The sequence below is a fragment of the Egretta garzetta genome, unplaced genomic scaffold, assembly GCF_000687185.1.
Source record: "Egretta garzetta isolate BGI_Z169 unplaced genomic scaffold, ASM68718v1 scaffold256, whole genome shotgun sequence".
NCBI classification, from domain to species: domain Eukaryota; kingdom Metazoa; phylum Chordata; class Aves; order Pelecaniformes; family Ardeidae; genus Egretta; species Egretta garzetta.
In genome coordinates, this window is record NW_009260073.1 from 2,597,542 (window position 1) to 2,620,187 (window position 22,646).

Here is a 22,646-nt window from a genome sequence, read left to right on the forward strand (position 1 = left end):
TGTTGAAAGGATCTAGTCCCAGCATCCATTCATTAATTATGTCGACATTTTTACATTAAAGTGTACTCACACTCATAAAACATGAATAAAATCAGTTTGTTAGGTTTGGGGTTTTTTTAAGGACACTAAGAAAATGAAAAGCAGCATTTTCTTTTAAAAGAAGTCTCAAACCCCAAAGCTGTCCTCTGAAAGGAATATATACATGCCTTTAGAAATTTCTCCTTCATTTTCTTCAACCCCCTTATTTCAGGTTGCACTTTAACTGCCTTCTAGTGACTTTGACCTGCCTCCATTTCTCATCTCTACCTCCTCACCCCAAACTCCTGACAAACATTTTAGGTACAGCACAGATCTTTCAACTTCTGCCCCTGATCTGCAAATCAGTGCAGAGAACACCTTATTTGTCAGGCACTACAGCAAAAGACTGTACATACAGGGCTGTAATAAATTCAGTGCAATCACTGTGTATAAATAGGCAAGACCATAACAGTTCCGCTTTCCAGGACAGAAAATAAAGAGATCATGTCAGCTGGGCCACTTGTTAACTAGCTCAACTCTCTAAATCACTTTGAAAATGTAAAAAGCCATGTAAATACTAGGTAATTTCTCACAGTGAATGACGGCTAACAATGGCTGTCAAAGCGCATACTGAACAAGATAAAGCAATCTTTCAGATGAAAGGCAGGGCTAGACACAAGCAAAAAGGCCTCCAATTCAAGATAACAGGCTCCAGAATAAGCAGTACTATGCTAGAGTGCACTGAGCTTCTAACAGCTGTCTATAAGCTTTGGAAATGGAAACCACCAAGCCCTGAAGCAGCAATTAAACCATGGTCCATAGACCCATCTTTCAGGGTCTACGACCTGTTTCAGCTCTCCTTATTTTAGCTCCCACCAGTACACGTGCAGATGAAGAACTGAAACCAACAGACATTTCGGTAAGACTTTCTGTGTTTTTCACTCCAACCTCAAGGAAGTCACTCAAAGGACAAAAGCCAAGGAGCTGTGAGCTACTGGCACCTCTCCCTTCCTCTTCCCCAGTTCCTTCCCAGTATTACACATCAGGGTGAAAATAACCAGGATCTAGGACACGTTCTTCGTTCAAAGACATCTTTCAGACAAACAGAAAACCAATCAAGAAGCTGAGTCAGACAACTCAGGACTCTGCTGATTCATCAGAAGCCACTGCAGAAGGGACTAAATCAGTGCACAGAAATATACAGTTGCAGCTGCACATGGCTGGGGAGAACACTATTTAGATTGATCCATTCACGAGGGAAGCGGAATCGCAAATTTAAAGTGCTAGAAAGATACAGTAAAGTTGAAAGGGCAATAAGTTGTGAAAAAATGTATGAGTGACTTTACCACAGCCATTTCTCTTGTCTCTCATCCACATGCATGTTTTATGCATTCCTTCAACAGAGTTGCAGTAAGGCCATTTTATTTCTCTATTGGTTCTTCGAATCACACAATTGTACACCTCACTATTTAATTATTACTAGAAACTTGGTAGGGTAGACCCAAGACTCTATTAAATATAACTTATGGAGCCCAAGAAATTAAAAGAATCAATAATTATTACAGCATTTCTTCAATGATACTGAGTGGGAGGGAAGATAAGCTATACTCTCTACATCAAGTCAAACTATCTGAAAACTGTAGTTATCTTGCCAAAGAGAAATTACATGAGGGTCAACAATAAGGCACAAGCTCCTCCTCCAAATTTGCCAGTTTGTACCTTAAGGAATAATGAGAGTGTACTTCTGGGTGGATTCAGCTATGCATCACGCATTATTTCTACCTAAAGATGACAGCTCCAATGACTGTCTAGAAGAGAATAAAAAAATGGAAGACGTGTACTACAAAGAAACTACACAAGCAAGCAAATAAATAAGAATACTCAAAAAAACTTGCTAGCCAAATTATTTTATCCAAAAAAAGTGTTTACAGTACCTTAGGAGGATTAAACGGATATGTTTCTGGAATTTTTATCTCTAGTTGATACCTTCCACCTGCAAAAGACAAGTCAGAAACTAAAACAAAAGAACATTACTCAAGCTTAGTCTTTCATGACAATAAAGCTTACATTTCTAAATGGACAGGTTTTAAAGTAATTCAAATTTTCTCAGAAGTAGTAGCTAGAAGATACTTCTAAATTTCATATATTTTATAAATAATGCATATAAAGTCAATCTAATAAAGTAATATTTGCTTATGCAAATCAGAATCTGTCTCAGATATATTTCATGTGTACATTCTCCTATAGTTTCTTGTTTCCAACGTTGTAATTTCCATGCTGTATTTTAATAAAATACACCAAAATATGAACCAAATATCCCCCAAACAGATGAAACAACAGGCCATAGGAACATTCAGGCTGAATATGGGTTATTATATTATTTTGACTCTCTTCTGATACCTCATGCCAATAAATTTTCTTCAAATTACACAATTAAAATTAATTGTATTTAATTTTAAACTGTCTGGAACTGAAGAACGTTTGGCTAAGTCATTTAAGAAAAGCTCCCACACTCTGGCGGGAAAAAAAAATATAAAGGAGGCTCCAATGTTACTTCCACTATGTTCTACATTACTGTCTGAAGTAGTTACTTCTATTCCAATTCTGAAAACACTGTGACACACTAGTACTATTAATATAGTTTGCAGGATTACAGCATGCAATAAAAGATAGTATGAGCGTGGCAGAATGAAGCACCTTCTACTGCCCTTTTCTAAACATTTCTTGTTTTTCTCTCCCTGTTACAGTATCATTATGTATGTCTACTTTAATTGTAGTCTTGCTAACATTCAAGTTTACTATCAATACTCCTCTTCTGAAGCAATCTCAAACTATCTCTGCCTGCCCACTGAAAATCATTCACCAGGCAGTGGTTTAATGACAAAGAACAGAGCATAACAAAACATATACACCAATTTAGACATTTAGTTTTTATAGAAACTGAAAGCATTTCTCCTCGCACTTTTTTTCCTCATCCTACTGCTGTTCTTTCAGAAAGAAACCTTTTCCGTCCCTCAATGCACTTTGTTACAATTTATAAATTTCCTTAAAGTTGAAGTACCTGTAACCTATTTCCTTGGGTATTTCAAGAGTGATTTACTCTGTTGCAAATCACTCTATACAAAACCATCTCTCAAGTAGTCTCAACATAGGCAGCAAGATTCACATCCAGGGAAAAAAAAAAACCTCAAAGGAAGCGTCTGAACAGTTATCGTCTATGGCACCTTTTTACCTGTGCCAAAATGCATGTTAGCAGCTACTAACACCTCTCACTTTTAAAAATTAATTCAGTCTAACACACTACACCTGAAACTGGTTAAGAGTTTGGTATTTTATACTACTTTCTATAGCTGTTTTTTCTCACATTGTTACTACAGTAACTTGAGAAGATTTAACAGAAAATACAATAGAAGAAAGGCCAATAAATCCAAAATTATATTAGTTAATGTCTAAGTTGATCACTTGTCTGCTTACAGGACAGCACAGGAGAACTATTTTTGAAGACATATGCATCAACAACAGACCTTAAGTTCCTTTTGTCTGAATTGAAGCAAAATTCAGCAGCAATTTTTCCTAAGAAACAGAACACACTGTTCCTGAATTGCAAAAATTCATCAGTCCCTGTATGATTTTACTATCACACTGTTTTGTACGGTAACATAACACCTATCCTTAGGCATACCATTTCTTCTGCCTATCATTAAAACTTGCCTTTAACAGCCAGACTGTTACAGCCTTCTGCATAACAGGCTACTCAGCCACCAATTTTTTCCACCTGGAATGTACAAGTCCAAAAGATTTTAAAACTGCAGAGACTAATGAGCTGGTAATATTATTTATACAGTAGTGTTGTTGTGCACCAAAGTTTAATGTTAAAAATATAGGATTGAAGACTTAAACTGAACAAATCAGGATATTAATTTCCTTAATACTACATTTTAAATGCAAGTGACTAACATACTGACTTCTGTGTGCCAATATTTCCGCAGATTTTTTTAAAAAAGTAGTATGCATATGTATGGCTTTTTCGTAGCTATTTAATACTTGAGATTGAATTAAACAGTAATGGCAGAATATTCCTTCTGTACTCCAACTGAAGCATATGTCTCACAATAGTTAGAGCAAGTTTTAACTATTTTCATTGAAGAAATACCCTATTATAAATTTTGCAGTTACTGTAGCTCACATGGGAACTTGGCTTGAAATGAGTACCATGGTTATTACATGGGGTTTAAAAAAAAAAAAAAAAAAATCTATCTATTGAAAAGCTCTTGAATCAAGTAAAACCCAGCAGCCATTAATCTAGACTTTCAAAGGTCCTCTCTCTAAACGTACATGTTGTTACGTGGGATGCAAACATGTTTCAGTTGAAGTTGTGTCTTGCAATATTCTGATAATTGATCAACATGAGTTGACACTACTGACAGAAAAATAAAAGCTATAAAACTTGTCAACAATAGATGGCATTCTTCCTCTCAGTCATAAACCAATGTCCTGATATAACCTATTAAAGAATTCTGCAGCAGCACTTTGTTTTCAGATACCTCACCAACTGTGGTCAACAATAATTGTTACTGTCCTTTCACTTCACAATGGTCCTAGAATTCCCTCCTATATCACAGAATTGTCTGACCTGAACTATTGCATTAATTAGCTTTTCTTCATAAAGCACATCTTGCTGTGTCATTGTTCAGACTATAGATGACAGGAGATCAGTCAGTAATTATGCAGCATGCATTACTGTGTTAGTCATAAAATGTAAACTACACACACTGGCAAACCCTTCATAATTACATAAGGGAATAAATGCATAAAACGACATTACAGAAATATTAACGTTCCAAAGCAAATTACTCAAGCGTCAGGAAACACCAGAAACTGGGCTGATGGTAACTTTCATTTTGCTTCTTGGTGCGTATGCCTTCTCGATTAGAGTAAGCATACAATCACATCACTGTCCATGAAATCCCTGCCATAATCTGAAAAAGTAATAGTTTTAGCCCCCCAAAAGGGATATTTATTTATTCTTATCATTAAATGTACTCCTATGTATGCAAGTATGCACACATGCATTTCACATCAACAAATTCTGCACTAAACACATATTGCTGATTTTCATTAGCAGGATATGCTGAATATGTGAATCCACAGTGATCAGCTTCTGAAATTTTGGTCTAGCTGAATTATCCAGTTCTACAGACAGGCATTCAAATTTTTATTTTTTTTTACCCTCTTCATGAACTGCTATACAGTTTTTAACTTTTGTGATACATGAATACATCTTTCATTTCAAGTAACTCTCAATGCATTCTCCAAAAAAGGTCCATTTTATAAGCAGCGGTAATGCTGACCTGGAGGGGAAAAAAAAAAAATGGCAAGCCGTGACAAACAACTCGCCTGAGGAGGATTAATTCTGTTTGAATGGAAAACAAACACACACCACCACCACCACCCCAAAAACCAACACCCTCCCCCCACCACTCAGATGTTTCCTGGTATCCAGTTACTTAATTTTGCAACATCTCAACATCTGTATATGAGACCTGGTTTTACAAAACCCACTATCTTTGCACAAGCACTATTACACTAAACAGAATGATCCACTTCCAATCCAAACAGGTCAGCAGCACAACCATGTATTTTAGGTCCACAGCACAGTTGTCCTTTTAAATTGAAGGCACATGTAATAACCAGAAGAAATTATCTTCTTTCCAGACATTATCTTCCGTCAGCTTAAACACTAGTGGCTGAAGAGATGAGGATAGAGACACATGGGGGAAAGGGAGGGAGGGGGGAACCACCATTATTTGCTGGAGAGCAGAGGAACTCTGAGACTCCAGTTCTGGAGTGGAGCATCCTTACCATTACAGATGCTTCTACTTTCTAGTCTCTCCCCTCCAGGCTCATTCCCTTTCTCCTCAAGCTTCTGACGCCTCCTACCCCTGCCCAACATTCTCCAGTGTCAACCTCTGTTAGGCTGTTTCCTTGTCCTTCATCTGCCCTGGGCCCCAGCAGAAACGGGGAAGGGTGGGGGGTGGCATTAGGGAAACTCTCCCTGCTCTCAAGTGCAGGGCTGCTGCACCAGCAGCTCCCAGCCTGGAGAAGGGACGTCCTCCTTAGTGAAGATGCAACAACCAGGTTTTCATCAGTACCCACTAATGCTTCCAAATGCATGTACACCTATACCTACACAACAATTCTCAGATATTTTCCCCACTTGATGAGAATTTATTTTTCAAAATAATGGCAGAATGGCATGTGTCTGGTCTCTGGGCGATACTCAAGTCCTGCTCTTAGGTCCAAGGTATGGAGCAACTACAGCAACTGAAAACTTGCAAAACTGTTTTAATTTCCAACAAAACAACTTATTGGCCTGTAGAGTTCCTTGAGGCTTTTTTTTTTTAAACTGGAAGTTCAAATTCAAATCAAAGTAGATACCTGGCATGGAATATTTGAATAAAACATGATTTTTTTTAAAAAAGTAAAAAATAATTTTTTAAAATAAAAATCTTCGTTTATCATCAAGGAAATTTAATAGAAGGTGTGTCTGCCAGCTCAATATATGTATACATTGTACACAAACAGAAAGTTTACAAGTACCATCACTATTGACTAATTTGGTATCTCTGATGAAGTATGCTATATTAGCTTCTGTTCAAGCTTCTATCTGCAATAAGTTATCTTGCTTTTTCCAGACTGAAGAGATGCACTGATTACTGATACCAGCTTTAATAAAGAAAGTAAGGTGTAATTTTTGAAGAGAGCTATAGGCATGAAGTTATACTATAGAGTCCCTCACTCCAGTATAAATTATGTATTGGGACCCATGGATGCCTGAGATTAATCCCAAATTTAACTTGCAGTTGGCATCTCTCCTTGAGATAGAAAAATGCAACATGTTTTTGAATGACCACCACATTAGATCACAGAAATACACATATAGTTACATTAGAGTCTGAAGCTCAGTTTCTTGATGCTTCATGGCTAAGGAGCTTAAACTGTCAAGACGGTAAACAAACAACTAAGTCAGAATTATACCAATTACACTGCACAGCTTATACCTGCAACTTAACCTTTGATATGGGATAGCCTATCCTACTGTGAAACAGATGTGTCTTCAGGCAACACAGAAGTTGAACTGAAGTATTTTTCAAGCTTAAAATTTCTATTTTAAAAAAAAAAAAAAGACTATTTTAAAACATGTAGCTCTACATTTTTATGCTGTAAACTAATTTTACAAACAAAGCATCTCAAGACACATGATTTGAAGTATACAATGATTGCATACACAAAAACATTACTTGCCTTCATACGGTGTATCCGGAGGTCCTGCTATTTCTCCTCTTAATTCTGTAAAATTCTCATCTACAAGATCTACTTTAATTTGATTTTTGCTCGTCTTAAAAATAAACAGAGAAACAAAGAATCATAAGTAAGCATTTGACATACAGATTTTCCCCCAAATATGGTATTTTAAATTTTTAGCAGTTTTAAAAAAAATATATAAGTAAAAAGTTAAAAATATAGTAACCTAAAGCGAATAGCTATCTTCCAGTTGGAATTTTACTTCATTAAAAATAGACTATTCGTGAAAAATTAGAAATTTCAGTATTATTTATACTACCACTAAAATAAGCAATACAACCCAGCAATATAATATCTAAGGTTGTTTTTTTAAGTTGATTACATTTTAAAAAGACCATGATCTTTCTAATCAGCTATTACTTCTACATAATATCTTAAACTACAAAATTAAATTGACCAAGTTACACATTGTTTTTTTTCTTGTTTAGAGCAGTTTAATTAATAGAAATGATTGTCACTTTCACTGGAATACAGAAAGACTTCCCCAAATAGAAGGCTCACTCATGTAAAATATTTTTAAACAATACGATGATTGAAACAGAATACTGTAGTCTTGTTTAAGATCATGTTTATCTTTAATATTTAGGTGTAAGGTACAATTTATTTATACACTCGAATTTCATTGTCACCTCCTCAACATTTTCACACCCCATATCAACTTGCCTACAAGATAAAAACACTGTATTTTGATACTGAAAAAAACATATGTTTCCCAGAAACTGATTCTCAGAAGTGTTTAGCCAGAGCTACTCATTCCATTGAATTTGCTTTCCAAGTCCAGAGAGCAGTTAGTGAAATTCATACAAATCTTCCAGCCAGTAACTTTTTGGGAGGATGCAAAGCATAATCACCTTTCAGAAAGATATACCATGAGGTATATCTTAGAGGTAAGTAATTACAGGTTTGCCCACTTCACTACCTTCGTATACCATGTTCACTGACTGCAATACAGATTTCCCGAATCCTATCTTTTTTTTTCCAAGAACTCATATCATCTTCCCAGATCCTTTAAAATTGTTCCAACTAGTTCTACACCAAAAAGCCCTGTGCAGCTGCGCTTCTCTTCTTCCTCGGAGTAAATGTGGCTGCCGCCAGCTATGAGAAAAGAGTTAAGTTGGATAAAGCTGATGGTTGCCATCAACTGGTTCTTGGATCAACCAATGATATAAACCGTTAAGGACGCAAAATTTACTGAATCCTGTAAATGTGCTACAGATTCAGTCCCCCCAAACCAAAGAGGGTGCTCTTCTGACCAACGATGCTCACAGGTATAAAGAAAAATCAACATTTAAGTAAAAGTTTCACCACATAAAAAGACCCTAATTAAAAGTTTCACTAAATTAATCCAATAGTGATTTGGGAGCTTTTTACATCTACAGTTATACACATTTGTCTTTAAAAAACTTGGGTAAAATCCCTTGAGCCCACACAAATGAGACAGCACCTGCAACTGCATAGTTGAGGCCAGGTACTGCACTTCAAAAATTCAACCACACTACAAATTAAGAACTCACCATGAACCTCCAAAATCGAAAGCCTGTTAAATGCTAAATGTAATGGTTCTGGTTTACTTCTTTCTATCTATAAACTACCTTTTTGTTTTAAGCTCAACATCAGGTCTTGTGCTGCCTTTCGTGACCTTTGCTAAGACACCAGAGAAAGGAAGTTATTAATAGAACTGATGAAATTATGTTTTTAAACATATTTTAGAATTATTTTCTTTCCTGCTACAGTTCATATCAGCTGCCTGACCAGAGAGCAACCACAATAGTTTTCCTTCAAAGCTTTGTTTCCATAATACTGAGCAGCAGAAGGACAGAGTATCCCAGTGAGACAGCCCTCCCCAACAGCCAGGTGCTGTAAGAAACTCCCTCTCTGAATCCAAACTCAATCATATGCAACACATTCCTCTTTGCAAGCTTTCCAACCCCCCTTTTTTTTGCTCTCACTATTCCACCTGGCAGCTCATTCCACAACCTCAAAATTGTTAAAAGCTTTCTAAATCACAATTTAGGTAAAATTATAATCTACTTACGCCCACCTGTGACAGCACTGTTTCCCAGCTTCAACAAGGTTCTTTGTACCTCTAGTATTTATTCCCCTCAAAAATACACGGTATTTGTATCAATTTCCCTTTTTAGCCTTAATTCTGCTCTAAACAAGCTGGAATTTTAGTCTCGCCATACTGACTTTTTTTTTTTAAATTTCGCCACTCTACGTCCCATGATCACCTCACTAGCCCTACATAAATGAATTTAGATGAATTCTCAGAATCAGTGCCACGAGCGCTCTGTTGCACTCACTGAAAATACATCACAACCAGCATAACCCAAGATGAAATTTGTCTTCTTCTGTGGCAGCATGACACAAGGCTCAGATCAAGTGACAGAGTCCCAAGCAAGGCTTCCTATGGACGTTTTTGTCCTCTTCGGTGACTGCCCCTGTGCATTACCTCTTAGTTTACAAAGCAGCACATTGATTTAAATAACCAATACAGTTAATGAGTCACCAAAACTACCTGCTTGGGTAATGCAGTCATTCTAAGGTCTATTCAGGTTCTCCTGCTCTCCTCCATCAACTCGTAAGCTGTCAACTTCACCTGGTCAGCTGCAAGTTGTTCTTTGCAAGTAAACCCATAACTTTCCATCTCGAGGACTGAAGCAATAGCAAACGGGATGAATTTCAATGACACAATCTATGGTTAACCCATGCTGCAGCTTGCTTGATTTTCTACTTAGCATTTTACTTCCATGCCCTGCACGCTGTTGTAGCAGACTGGATATTCACCTTCATATTCAGTTTCAATTAGTACCACACTAGCTGTTTTCTCCACAACAAATCCTGCCTGACTCCACACATTTGGTAAAAAACAACCAAACAAAAACCCTATTGCTAAGTTCAGTTTCTTTCAGGAGTCAGCAATCCTGGTTCCCCCATTTGAGATGACAGCTTTTATTACTATAGCTGTAGCTATCACCATACCCTTATTTCCTTCATACAGAAACTTGAGAAAAAATGGCAGGCTGTATTACAGTGTTTCAGTCTAAGGATTAATTTAATTTTGGGTTCGTGCTTAAGTTCTACCATGCCCTCCATATAACAAATGCATTTTTTTATTTAAACAGCCAAAGAACCCTTTTCAGGCTATTCTGATAGACTTTTCAAGGTGCAACTCAGCTTGACCTTGCCAATTCTTGCTTTTTCTTTCATCCCTGGAGCAATAACTAATATTAAACTGTAGTGAAGTGATTATTCATCCAATTAAATCTGGAGTGTTTTCCTACAGTATTTCCCCTTAATGAGGATCACACAGGATAAAATTACTTAATTTTAGCAGCTCTAACAGAATAAATCTCTGGCGTCCACCATAATCATCCAAGCTGTCTCTAAAATGTTACCAACAGCAGAGTTCTCCAAAAGTGTGCCTCTGACACCAGTGATCTTAGCACAGAATTTATGAATCAGCTTGTGATCTCACAACACAAGTTAATTTTCCAGAAGCAGTTCTTCTACAAAGACCTCATTACGCTTCCATACCAAGCCTAAAATAGCATCACCTCCTGTTGATTCAGTAACAATTTGGTGACTAAATCACCGGGCTAGCAATTCCTGAAATATGAGGCATGCCATCCCTAGCAGCATTTATTTCCATGGTCTCAAAGTTGTTAAATTCTGTAACAACACCATTCCCACTAGTATTTCTCACCAATGTGAAAACACTCCACTGACATCCAATCCTCTTCTAGGAATCTACAAGTCCCACACTACACCAGGAGAACTTCCCATCATCACACCTGATAATTACCTTGATCAAGACTGACCAAAAAAAAAAAAAAGGAAAGGAGTGTTAATGCAACTTATTACACAATGCATGATGCCATTCCCTCATGGCTTTTTCTTCATATTCTAGTCAGATCATACACAGCCTTTATTTCTTTTAAAATTGATTCCCTGCTTCACACTAGGGCTCGAGTCAAAAGATACATTGTCTTTTAGACCATCCCAACTGCTGAGACTCTTTATGCAGTGCCACAGTCATGCTTACCGTATTTTATTCTCCCTTGTGGAGATTAAGCCCAAGCATAGAGATTAAACTAAAAGCATGAGGCAGAAAAGTTGGGGAAGATTCATATACGTCACTTTCATCCATTACAAAAGCCTTATCTCTAAAAAGAAACCCAAAAGAATCAATCCCTCATGAAGGGTCATTTCTGTGAGCATCTCCCAAAGACTGGATGCTCAGTCACAGTTATCACCATAGCTATTGATCAATAATATTTTGACTTGTCTTTGCCTGCCTCTTCTTTAAAAAAAAACAAACAAACAAAAAAAAAAAAAACCACCACCAAAAAATCCCAAACCAAAGCCAGAATCACACTGTAGTTTTATATCTGAGTATCTTCCTTGTATAGAACACACAATCCACTCCAGCAGAAACTTTCAAGAGTAAGTTCTGCCACTGTGAAGACTTTATCACACATCATCTCCACTTCTACTAAAATACTCTGGACCTTGTAATATTACTCTCAGCAGACAACAAGCTCTCCTGTTCTTTTTATTCACCATAGTCCACAGGACACCCTTTCTCCTGAGCCTTCCATGCCATCTCCTTCTCTGTTCTCCAATCCGCCTCTAAAAAAAACTCTTATTTATGTGTTCCTCATGGCCTATTATCTTCTTTCCTAGTCCACCACCACTCTTAAAAATCAAAGTTTTCTTTCACAGAAGATAAAAAGCAAAAAGAGAGCCAAGACAAAACTGTAACATAACAGCATCCAGGAGCATCAAGACAAGATTATAAAAACTGCACTGTCCTAAAAATCTCTTTCCCACATACAAAATGCTATTTACTACATTTACCACAAAAAAAAGAAGTTATATATTCAAAGTTTGATCTTGAGGCAAGACTGAAGGTAGATGAAATTACTTTTTTTTTTTTTAGAAGTAGGAATTTCAAGTGAATCAGAATTTTTTTATACTTTTAAAAAAGCCTCAAAATTCTACAGTTATTTTGATAAGTAGGCTACCAGGAAAAAAGTTAACCTCAAGTAATCAATACAAATGCCTATTATCACAGCTGGCACTGTATGGATAGATACTGGTAGGTTTAACAAAAAATGCAGATGTTTTAAAATATTTCAGGTTTTTTTAATTACATGGCCAGCAGTTTTTGACATCTGTGTTGAAGCATTTTGAGTGGAAGGAAAAAAAACCAAACCACACAAACCCCCAAACATCCCTCACTTCCATGTCAGCCATGTCTACAAAACACATTATAAACTTAATACCAGACGATGATGGCATACAAAAAAGAAATTGTGAGTGAGGTTATTCTAGAATCAACCAGCTCTTACTTCCCCCATGACATTATCTTAACATTAGACCTTTGATCCCTGCATAATGAAATTACTCTAAAGAAATGTAACAAGCCAAAGTCTCCACTATGCATCTACTAGCATACATACTATGTTTTAAACTGTTGTGGTCAGAACAAAAAGGAAAAGAAATTATGTTTATTAGCAGTATTAATACTTCAATTCAGCACGTTACTTTCTTAAAAAGAATGAAGTAGCATCAAAATGAATTATTACTTGTACATTCTAAGTGTATCTGTCTCACCTTACATATTCAGATACCATGGGCAAATTCGTATCAAATATCTTTGGGTATAAACACTGAGATGGTAAACGAGGATTTACAAAAACAAAAACCAAGACACACACACAAACACACACCCTACTTCAAACAGAATTAATTTGGAATTTAAAACCCAATACTTTCTTCTGAATAACTTTGTGTGTAAAAAAACTCCACAAAATCCCACTGTTTCATACAGCAATTCACTATCTGCGGTCTATGATTCTATAGATCCTGTAACATGATTTTCCTCCATCTTAAGGGGAACATACTCTATACCAGATGAAGTACTACTATTTTCTGTTAATTTACTTCGTTTTTACAGAAAATAAATAGAAAACTCGAGACACATGTATATATAAAAAAAACCAAAACCAACAGAAAAACCCTAACCTGAAAAGACACACGTATAAATGATAAATTACGTGTATAGATAAACAAGTCTAGTTGCAATAACAGCAGTTAGGTATTAAAACTCTGTATCCATTTAGTGCTTTAAGACTAGCAACCTACACATTAAGTAAAAGTTTTAAGTGACAAAAATGTTAAAGAATATACGTGCCAAGATTTCAGCAAAAATTAGGGAATAAATTTAAACAAATTCTCCAGAATTTTCTCATAGGACAAATCCACTAGCTTGTGAGGGAGGGCATGTATTTTTAAAAAAAAATGTTTTCTATCACTAATTATTTCCCAATTGCATCAACAAAAAATTACTTTTTTCATTTATCTTTCAGACAGAATTTTTAAATTATTGTTTGATTCCTCAGTGAGGTAAATTGGCAATAAACAGTTTTTAACCTACCTGAAATCTAACCAAAATTTAGTTACTACTTTAATACAGCTACAATTTACAAATGTAAAGTAGGTACTTTTGAACATCCAAGCATTTTATACTCACACTATAAGGATCAATATTTAATAAGCCAAATTAAGTAAGTAATACTTCACACCCTAGTCTGAAGCCACTTTAGCAAAATTAATCTATAGTTCTATAAAGTTGCTACTGCCTCATAAAACTCTTCTTACCCCCCGCTTTTTATATTCTACCACAACAGTCCTACTCTACATCAAACTCCGGCATGAATATATCTCAAGAGAGTTATAGAAAAAGATAATCTGATTGACTATCGTAATGAAATCCATACAATGCTATTTTTGCAAAAGGCCACAAGTACTCCAAGTCAACGTAAGAGTTCAATAGAAAACTCAAACCTTTCAGTAGCAGTTTACTCCATCAAACAATTATTTAAATTAACAACTTAAAAAACAAACCCAAGTTCATTCTTATCCTTTTTACCAACCCCTTGCAAATCTGTGGATAAATATTCAAAGTAATTTTGTTTTGCTATAATTGCCACATTATTTTCTTACACATTAGCACTCTTAACTTAGTCCAAACTATTCAGGTCTCTCCGCTTCACTGGTATATGCCAGAAAGGAAGGATCCTAACAAAAGCTCACCTGTCTAAGGCTGCTGTCTAAGAAGTAAACTACCAGCCTCTCTTATTTCCCTGTCCTTACTTCTTTTCAAACCAACACTCCACCTTCTTAACCCTTCGCCACCCCAGAGTAACTCAGGATAAGTACATTGCATCTGCTTAGCTCACTCGTTTGCAAGAAATGGGATAACAGCAAAAAAGGCAAGATATGTCATCTACTAGGAAGTAAAGTGCAGGACACTGTCCTGCAGCAAAATGGCAAATTCAACTTCAAAAATATTGAGGTCTGTAAAAGTGTTGATTCCCCCCCGCCTCCCTGGTCACAAAGAGCTAGCAAAGCAAGAGGCTTTGGTTCAACACTTTGGAAGTATTCCTTCAGACTCAGACCAGCTTAAAAGCCGGAATCTAGTGCATCTCCAGAGCCTGAGCTTGTTATTACTAAGAAGAGAAGCAGAAACATCATATAATTACCACAGTCCCAGCTATGAAGTATATGTGCTGCACTATCAGCTGAGATCAGCAGATCACATTTGCACGCTCAGAGAGCTCCTGCTGACCTTCAAAGCACAGAGCAACGCTCAGCTGCAAAACAATCAAATGTTTGGGGCAGGGCAAGGAGAAGAGAGGAAACAAGTTTGTCTAAAACACATGAAAGAGCAGTTTTCCTAGATAAGAAAATGTCAATACAAAGAAATGCATTTCCTTAAAACACTCCCATGTTCTTTGACCCTACTATCAATTTCAGTCTTGAAGTTCTTCCACATTTCACATTCTGTGCAATCTCACCGTATTCAGATGTATTTTCTAGAGTTTCAGTATGCCTGTTTCAGTAAAAATATGTGAGATTATTTTTGCATACTATTTTTTTTCCATTTACTGACCAATATACTATGTTACTCATACACAACTTGTATTTTAATATACCTAAGGAACTAGAAATATGAAGACAGTGTGAATTCTGTAATACTGGTAATTTACTAGAATTTTCATATTTATCACAGTTTTACTTATTAAATGCATCTCAATAGGATTCTTTAATAAAATGTCTTAACAAGAGACTAAATCTGTGCTAACCTTAAAATTCTGTATTACTACACACGTTTACATACAAGAACAATACTGAGAGGCATTTTCCCCCCCATCAGAACACAAAACATCTCAAATGTTAAAAATTACTTCATTTTGCAAGAGTTGGACCTGGCGCATCACCAGTGTTAAGTTTGAGTTAACATACAAAGCCCTTTGATGCAGATTCTGCAGTCAATTCTGTACGTCTACCCTACTTAGGTTGCTAGTAATTCTACATATAGACGAACTGCAGGATTCAGCTAATTTTAAATCAATTATGCTAATTCACTCGCAGTCCCAGAGCTTGAAGACTTACGGAAATAGCTCAGAACAGTTTTTCTATACTAGCTTCCCACATGGACACCCTTATTCTGAAGTGGAAGGGCTTAAGTAAACACTATGATGGCTCTAAGAGTTTCCAGAAAGGGAGCAAATACAAACACAGCTACCATGATTTCCATTTGTATATGCTATCTTACTTCACAATAGCCTCTTGTACTTAAATACATCCTAACACAGCAAAAATTTAAAGACTTTCTCACAGTTCAATTTCAGCTAAAAATAAAAAGCAATATGTATTTGGCTTGAACTAAACTACCTATTTAGGTAAAACATGGACTAATGCATTAAGTAATAATAATGGTTTGGGGTGGACTTTCCCCCCGCCCCTTCATAAAGCCCTGTACAAATGTGGTTTAGAATCTGAAGGCATGTCACCTTAAACTTTTGTTTTCTAAAGTAACTAGACTTATGCAATCATTAGTCTTTCCCTTCCCACTGAACTGTTGGTCTTACTGGCTAATAACAAATAGAAATGACGAAATAATGAGCACAAATTAGTTTCCTACATGTCCTGTGACGACAGACAAAGGTAGACAGGACAGCCCCTATTAGCATTCCAACAGAAGAATGACACACAGTATGAGCTCAGCTCTCTTAGACATAAGCATGGCCAAATTGGAGTTATACCATACGACCAACTGAGTTTTATGGTATTCAATAAAGCATAAGTGCTGAATGAAGCTTCTTCTGTAGCCAGGGATATTCACAACATTGCTCTCCTGTACAAACACTTCGAAGACTAGAAAAGAGCAATCCACGGCCTTAGTAAAATTCTGTTAGAACATACTAGAAGAACAGACACAGATCTGGTCCTTAAACAAGGTTATTTCTGCTGCTCACACAGGTGTTTTATTTATTATGCAGATACTATTTTATTAAATACTCATGGCAAGCACATTCAAGTGCTCCCAATTCAAATATTACAAGTATTAACACTGATATAATCTGAAGGGAATATGCTAGATCAGTCAGGAGTGCAAAAGCAGACTACATCCCTAGAATGCTTTATAGAATACTATTTCTCAAAATTCACACTCTTTGCCACAAAAGAACTAAATTACTTATTTTCCTTATCTAAATTGCAGCAAAGTTTTACCTAGTTTGTCAGAGACAAAAAGATAGTCTGCATATTAATGATGTTTAACCAAAAGCATTTTCTCAATTTAATACCAGCAGCAATTATTAACGTAAAAGAGATAAAGTAATGACAACAATCCTTACTAGGATTATGAAACAATCTAGAAACTGTTTAACAGGCGAGTAACTTAAGAACTACACTAAGCACTTGCACTAGTTTAACAAGTTTAATGCAGCTGAAAGACCATTAGACAACTCAGGATTGGACTGTTAACCAGCATGTTCTTGCAGTTTATAGTTACACAAATTTACTATGATAAAACTTTATTTAAATTTCATACTGAGTAAAGTGAACTAACCTTAGGACTCGTACACTTCTGTCCTATTAAAGCCAAACTCCTAGAAACAAGCACAGAAGAATGAATGGGAAACTGGGAAGGTTAAAGGATTGGGTAATTCCTACTATCCCTGAGGTCCATAGAGTTGTGATCAGAGGGTACCATCTGGTAGCTGCAGCCTAACCCCTAATCCTAAACTGACTAACCCAGTCCTGTAACCAGTGACTGCTCTCTTTCCTCAGGTTTTTAAGGTATTACCAAAGACAACCAAATGAACCTGACTCCAACAGAGACCAAGTCTTTTTTCTGTCTTCCACTTACTCCCAAAATCTTTAGGATTCTACCAACTGATATGTAGACCACTCACTAGAAATCTGGACTCAACTGGATATATGTTAACATGAAAAAATGCCATCAACTGAACACAGGAATGAGGAATAAATTTTGCCTTCCTTGCACAAATATTCCCACTACCAATACCTGGCCAACTCATAGGTCTGGTCAAATCATCACTAACATTATATGTTAAGTATTTTGAATCACAGACTTATCTAATATTCATAATACTCATGCTTATTAGCATCTATGTAATACTTATCTTAAAAGTGCAATGGTATTATATTCATAGAACTTGAAAAACAGCTACATGGTTCAGCTAAACAGGCGTAAAACCATAAGTAAACTAGTAATTCAGAAAGATCACCTTAGCAGTGAGAATAAGAAACAGGTTTCTTGAGACTTCCTAGTAAATACATTATGTTTTGAGCCACCTATTCTTTAGTTATGTCATGCTTTAACCCGGCAGGCAGCTAAACACCATACAGCTGCTCACTCATTCCCCTTGCCCAGGGGAATGGGGGAGAAAATCAGAAAAAAGGTAAAACTCACATATTGAGATAAAGACAATTTAATAGGACAAAAAAGAAAGGAAAGATAATCATCATCGTAAAAGAATACACAAAACAGGTGATGCACAATGCAATTGCTCACCACCCAATGACTGATGCCCAGCCAGTTCCCAAGCAGTGACCGCACCCTCCCTGGCCAACCCTCCCAGGTTTTTTGTTCAGCATGACATCATATGGTATGGAATACCCCTTTGGCCAGCTGGGGTCAGCTGTCCTGGCTGTGTACTCTCCCAGCTTCCTGTGCACCTCCAGCTTCCTCACTGACAGGGCAGTATAAGAAGCTGAAAAGTCCCTGACTTAGTGTAAAAACAGCTCAGCAATAACGAAAACATCCCTGTGTTATCAACATTATTCTCATCCTGAATCCAAAACACAGAACTATGCCATCTACCAGGAAGAAAATTAACTCTATCCCAGCCAAAGCCAGGACAATATCCACCCCTTATTCTATAACATCTACGTCATGCCCAGGTCCCACACTTTCTAATACCTCCCCACTAATCACCACCACACTTCCTGTCTTTCGATATATACATGCAAGTATCATTCCCTAAGTCTATGGGCCATCCCTCTAACATGTTCATTGAGTTCATTTAGTCCATGACTTTGGGCTCCATCTGTTGTAACAGTCCTTCAGGACAGGGGGAATGGTGTGTGGTGTTGGATTGTTGCATGCTGTAGCCAGTTCTGGTTCCATCACTGCTGCACCTTGCTCTGTTTCATCAAAGTTCATTCTTCGTTCATCTGGGTGATTCTTACTGTGATACCATTGATATGGCATATAGCAACCATAGTAGCGATGATGTACAGTATTACATAGCAATTAACATAACATAATTCAAATCATTAGCTATTCTCACCCAAAATCAAATCCCCTTGAGGTATGCATCGGAATTCCCCATCCTCACGTGTTACCCACCAAGTGCAGCCAGGTCCTTAAGCAAAAGCAATCCCATGGATGGGTTTGCCTTTGCCCAAGGCAGAAATAACCCAGACTGTCTTCCCAACATATTTTTTTTTATGTGCGCTACAGGGACTTTACCCCCTTCTACAATATGTAAGAGTTTTGATTGGGCAGGGCCAGCCCAATTTGCCTAACCAGGTGGCCTTTGCTAAATGTGTATCCCAATGTTTGAATGTTCCACCACCCACTACTCTCAGTGTAGTTTTTAACAGTCCATTGTACTGGCTGATTTTCCCAGAGGCAGATGCATGATATATCCATTCAATGTGATATGTGACATACCCACTTGAGGCAATGCTCTTTGGCCCAGGCGTCTATAAGGTTGTTTTGGAAATGAGTCCCATTGCCTGACTCAATTCTTTCTGGGGTGTCATGTTGCCATAAGACTTATTTTTCAGTGCTCAGGATCACGTTCCAGGTGGTGGCATGGGGTTGTTTCCAGCCATCTTGTGGTTGCTTCCACCATGGTGAGCACATAGCGCTTGACTTGGCAGGTTTGTGGGAATGCGATATAATCAATCTGCCAGGCTTCCCCATATTTATATTTCAGCCATCGTCCTCCATACCAGAAAGGCTTTAACTGCTTGGCTTGTTTGCAGCACGTTTCACATCATGGATAACCTGCACAATAATGTCCATAGTCAAGCCCACCCCTCGATCACAAGCCCATCTATACGTTGCATCTCGTCCTTGATGGCCTGAGATGTCGTGAGCCCACCGAGCTAGAAATAGTTCACCCTTATGTTGCCAGGCCAGATTCACCTGAGCCACTTCAATCTTAGCAGCCTGATCCACCTGGTGGTTTTGATGTTCTTCAGTGGCTCAACTTTTGGGTACGTGAGCATCTACGTGACGTACTTTTACAACTAGGTTCTCTACCTGGGTAGAAATACCTTGCCACAATGTGGCAGCCCAGATGGGTTTGTTGCTCTGTTTCCATTGCTGCAACCACCCCCATAAGGCATTTGCCACTATCAATGAGTCAGGATACAGATAGAGCACTAGCCATTTTTCTTGCTCAGCAATATCTAAAGCCAGCTGGATGGCCTTCAATTCTAAAGAATTTGGCTCAATTCACCTTCTCCTTCAGCAGCAACTGATCATATAGGACTCCATATTGCAGCCTTCCACCACCGATGCTTTCCCAAAAGATGCCAGGACCCATCAGTGAACAGGGCATATTGCTTCTCATTTTCTAGTACTTTATTATACAGTGTGGCCTCTTCAGCACACAACACCTCCTCCCCAGGTGATATTCAAAAATCTTTGCCTTCTGGCCTGTCCACAATCACTTCCATGGTTCCTGGGCGACTGGGGCTCCCTATTCAAGCCCGTTGTGTAATCAGTGTGACCCACTTACTCCACGTAGCATCAGTTGCATGATGTGTAGAGGGGACCCTCTCTTTGAACATCCAGCCCAGCACCAGCAGTTGGGGTGCCAGGAGGAGCTGTGCTTCAGTACCAACCACTTCTGAAGCAGCTCAAACCACTTCATAGGCTGTCAATATCTCTTTTTAAGTTGGAATGCAGCAGGCCTCAGGTCCTCTGTATCCCTGACCCCGAAACCCCAGGGGTCAGCCCCTAGTCTCCCCTGGTGCTTTCTGTCAGAGGCTCCAGGTAGGGCCACTGTCCCGGGCTGCGGTGTAGAGTATATTTTTTACATCTTGCCCTGCCTAGACTGGCCCAAGGGCTACTGCATGAACCATCTCCCGTTTAATTTGTTTAAAAGCTCAGGGCCCCAACTGAAATAGGTTTTCTTCCGCATCACTCGATAGAAAGGGCTTACGATCAGACTGTAATTTGGAATATCCATTCCCCAAAACCACACAATGCCTAATAAAGCTTGTGTTTCCTTTTTGCTAGTTGGTGGGGACATAGCTGTTATTCTGGTGATCACATCCATTGGGATCTGACAATGTCCAGCTTGCCATTTTATTCCTAAAAACTGGATTTCCTGTACAGATCCCTGAACTTACTTCGTTTTATGGCAAAATGGGCTTTCAGAAGCATTTGGACTGTTTTCTTCCCTTTCCCAAAAAACCTCTTCTGCTGTGTTGCCCCACATGATGATGTCAATGTATTGCAGGTGTTCTGGAGCCTCACCCTGTTCCAGTGCTGTCTGGATCAGTCCATGGCATGGTAGGGTTGTTAGGGCAGTCAGTCCCAGGTGTACTGGATGCCCCTCCAAGTGAAAGCAAACTGTGGCCTGCACTCTGCTGCCAATGGGATTGAGAAGAACACATTAGCGATATCAATTGTGGCATACCACTTGGCTGCCCTTGACTCCAGTTCGTATTGAAGTTCTAGCATGTCTGGCACAGCAGCACTCAGCAGCAGCGTGACTTTGTTCAGGCCACAATAGTCTATGTTAGTCTCCACTGTCCATTAGACTTTTGCATGGGCCATATAGGACTGTTAAAGGGTGAGTGAGTCTTGCTGATCACTCAACTCTCCAGCTGATGAATCAGCTTATGGATGGGAATCAGGCAGTCTCGGTTGGTGCGATATTGCCACCAGTGCACCACTGCAGTAGCAATTGGCACGCGTTGTTCTTTGACCCTCAGCAATCCCACAACAGAGGGGTCCTCCAAGAGACTGGGCAAAGTAGACAGCTGCTTTATTTCCTTCATCTCCAAGGCAGCTGTACTAAAAGTCCACTGGTACCCTTTCGGGTCCTTGAAATACCTTCTCCTGAGGTAGTCTATGCCAAGGATGCACAGAGCCTCTGGGCCAGTCACAATGGGGTGCTTTTACCACTCATTCCCAATTAGGCTCACTTCAGCCTCCAATACAGTTAGCGGTTATGATCCCCATCACTCCAGAAATACAGATGGGTTCTGCCTCTGTATAGCTTGATGGCATATGGGTACACTGTGCACCAGTGTCCACTAGAGCCTTATACTTCTGTGGGTCTGACGTGCCAGGCCATCGAATCCACACAGTCCAGCAAACCCGTTTGTTCCTTTCCTCCACCTGGCTGGAGGCAGGGCTCCTCTAGTCCTGGTCACAGTATTTGTTACTCACTTCTTGTAAATGCAAATCAGAAGTCCCTTCCTTAAGGCTGGAATTAGGATAATCTCTTCTACTCTGTCTGGGGAACTGCCCACTGGAAACTGGAGCAGTGATTTTACTGGAAGAATCCCCTTTGTGATTGCTTTTCCTTGTAACTCACGTTCCCATGCCTCTAGAGTCAAGGCAGGTTTTCCATCCCACTTCTTCATGTCCTCTCCATGGTCACGCAGGTAAAACCACAGGTGGCCCACGGTGTGTACCCACTATATCCTCTCTCTTGAGCAGAGGAACACTTACTCCTAATGGCTGAGATACAAGTCCACACAGGTGGGGAGTAGGACTTATCCTCTTCGAGTTGCTGGACCTCCCGGGACAGTTTCTCCACAGCCAAGACACAGGCCCATAGGCAGGAAGAGATACTTTCTTCGTATTGTCAGAGTTGGCCAGCCAACTTGTTTACCATTTGTCCTTCTCC

General features: G+C 38.5%; 1 protein-coding gene across 1 annotated transcript in view; it reads right to left on the minus strand.

The window, feature by feature from the left end:
- The window catches only part of UBE2K (ubiquitin conjugating enzyme E2 K), a 38,970-nt gene extending 16,590 nt beyond the window's left edge, over positions 1 to 22,380 (minus strand). Inside the window, exons 1-4 of the mRNA XM_035896737.1 lie at positions 22,184 to 22,380; positions 17,309 to 17,348; positions 7,324 to 7,417; positions 1,953 to 2,011 (exon numbers count right to left, since the gene is read on the minus strand). Coding sequence (XP_035752630.1) covers positions 1,953 to 2,011; positions 7,324 to 7,417; positions 17,309 to 17,348; positions 22,184 to 22,380 — 390 coding nt within the window. The remainder of the gene's footprint in view (positions 1 to 1,952; positions 2,012 to 7,323; positions 7,418 to 17,308; positions 17,349 to 22,183) is intronic.
- Between the last annotated feature and the right edge of the window lie 266 nt (positions 22,381 to 22,646).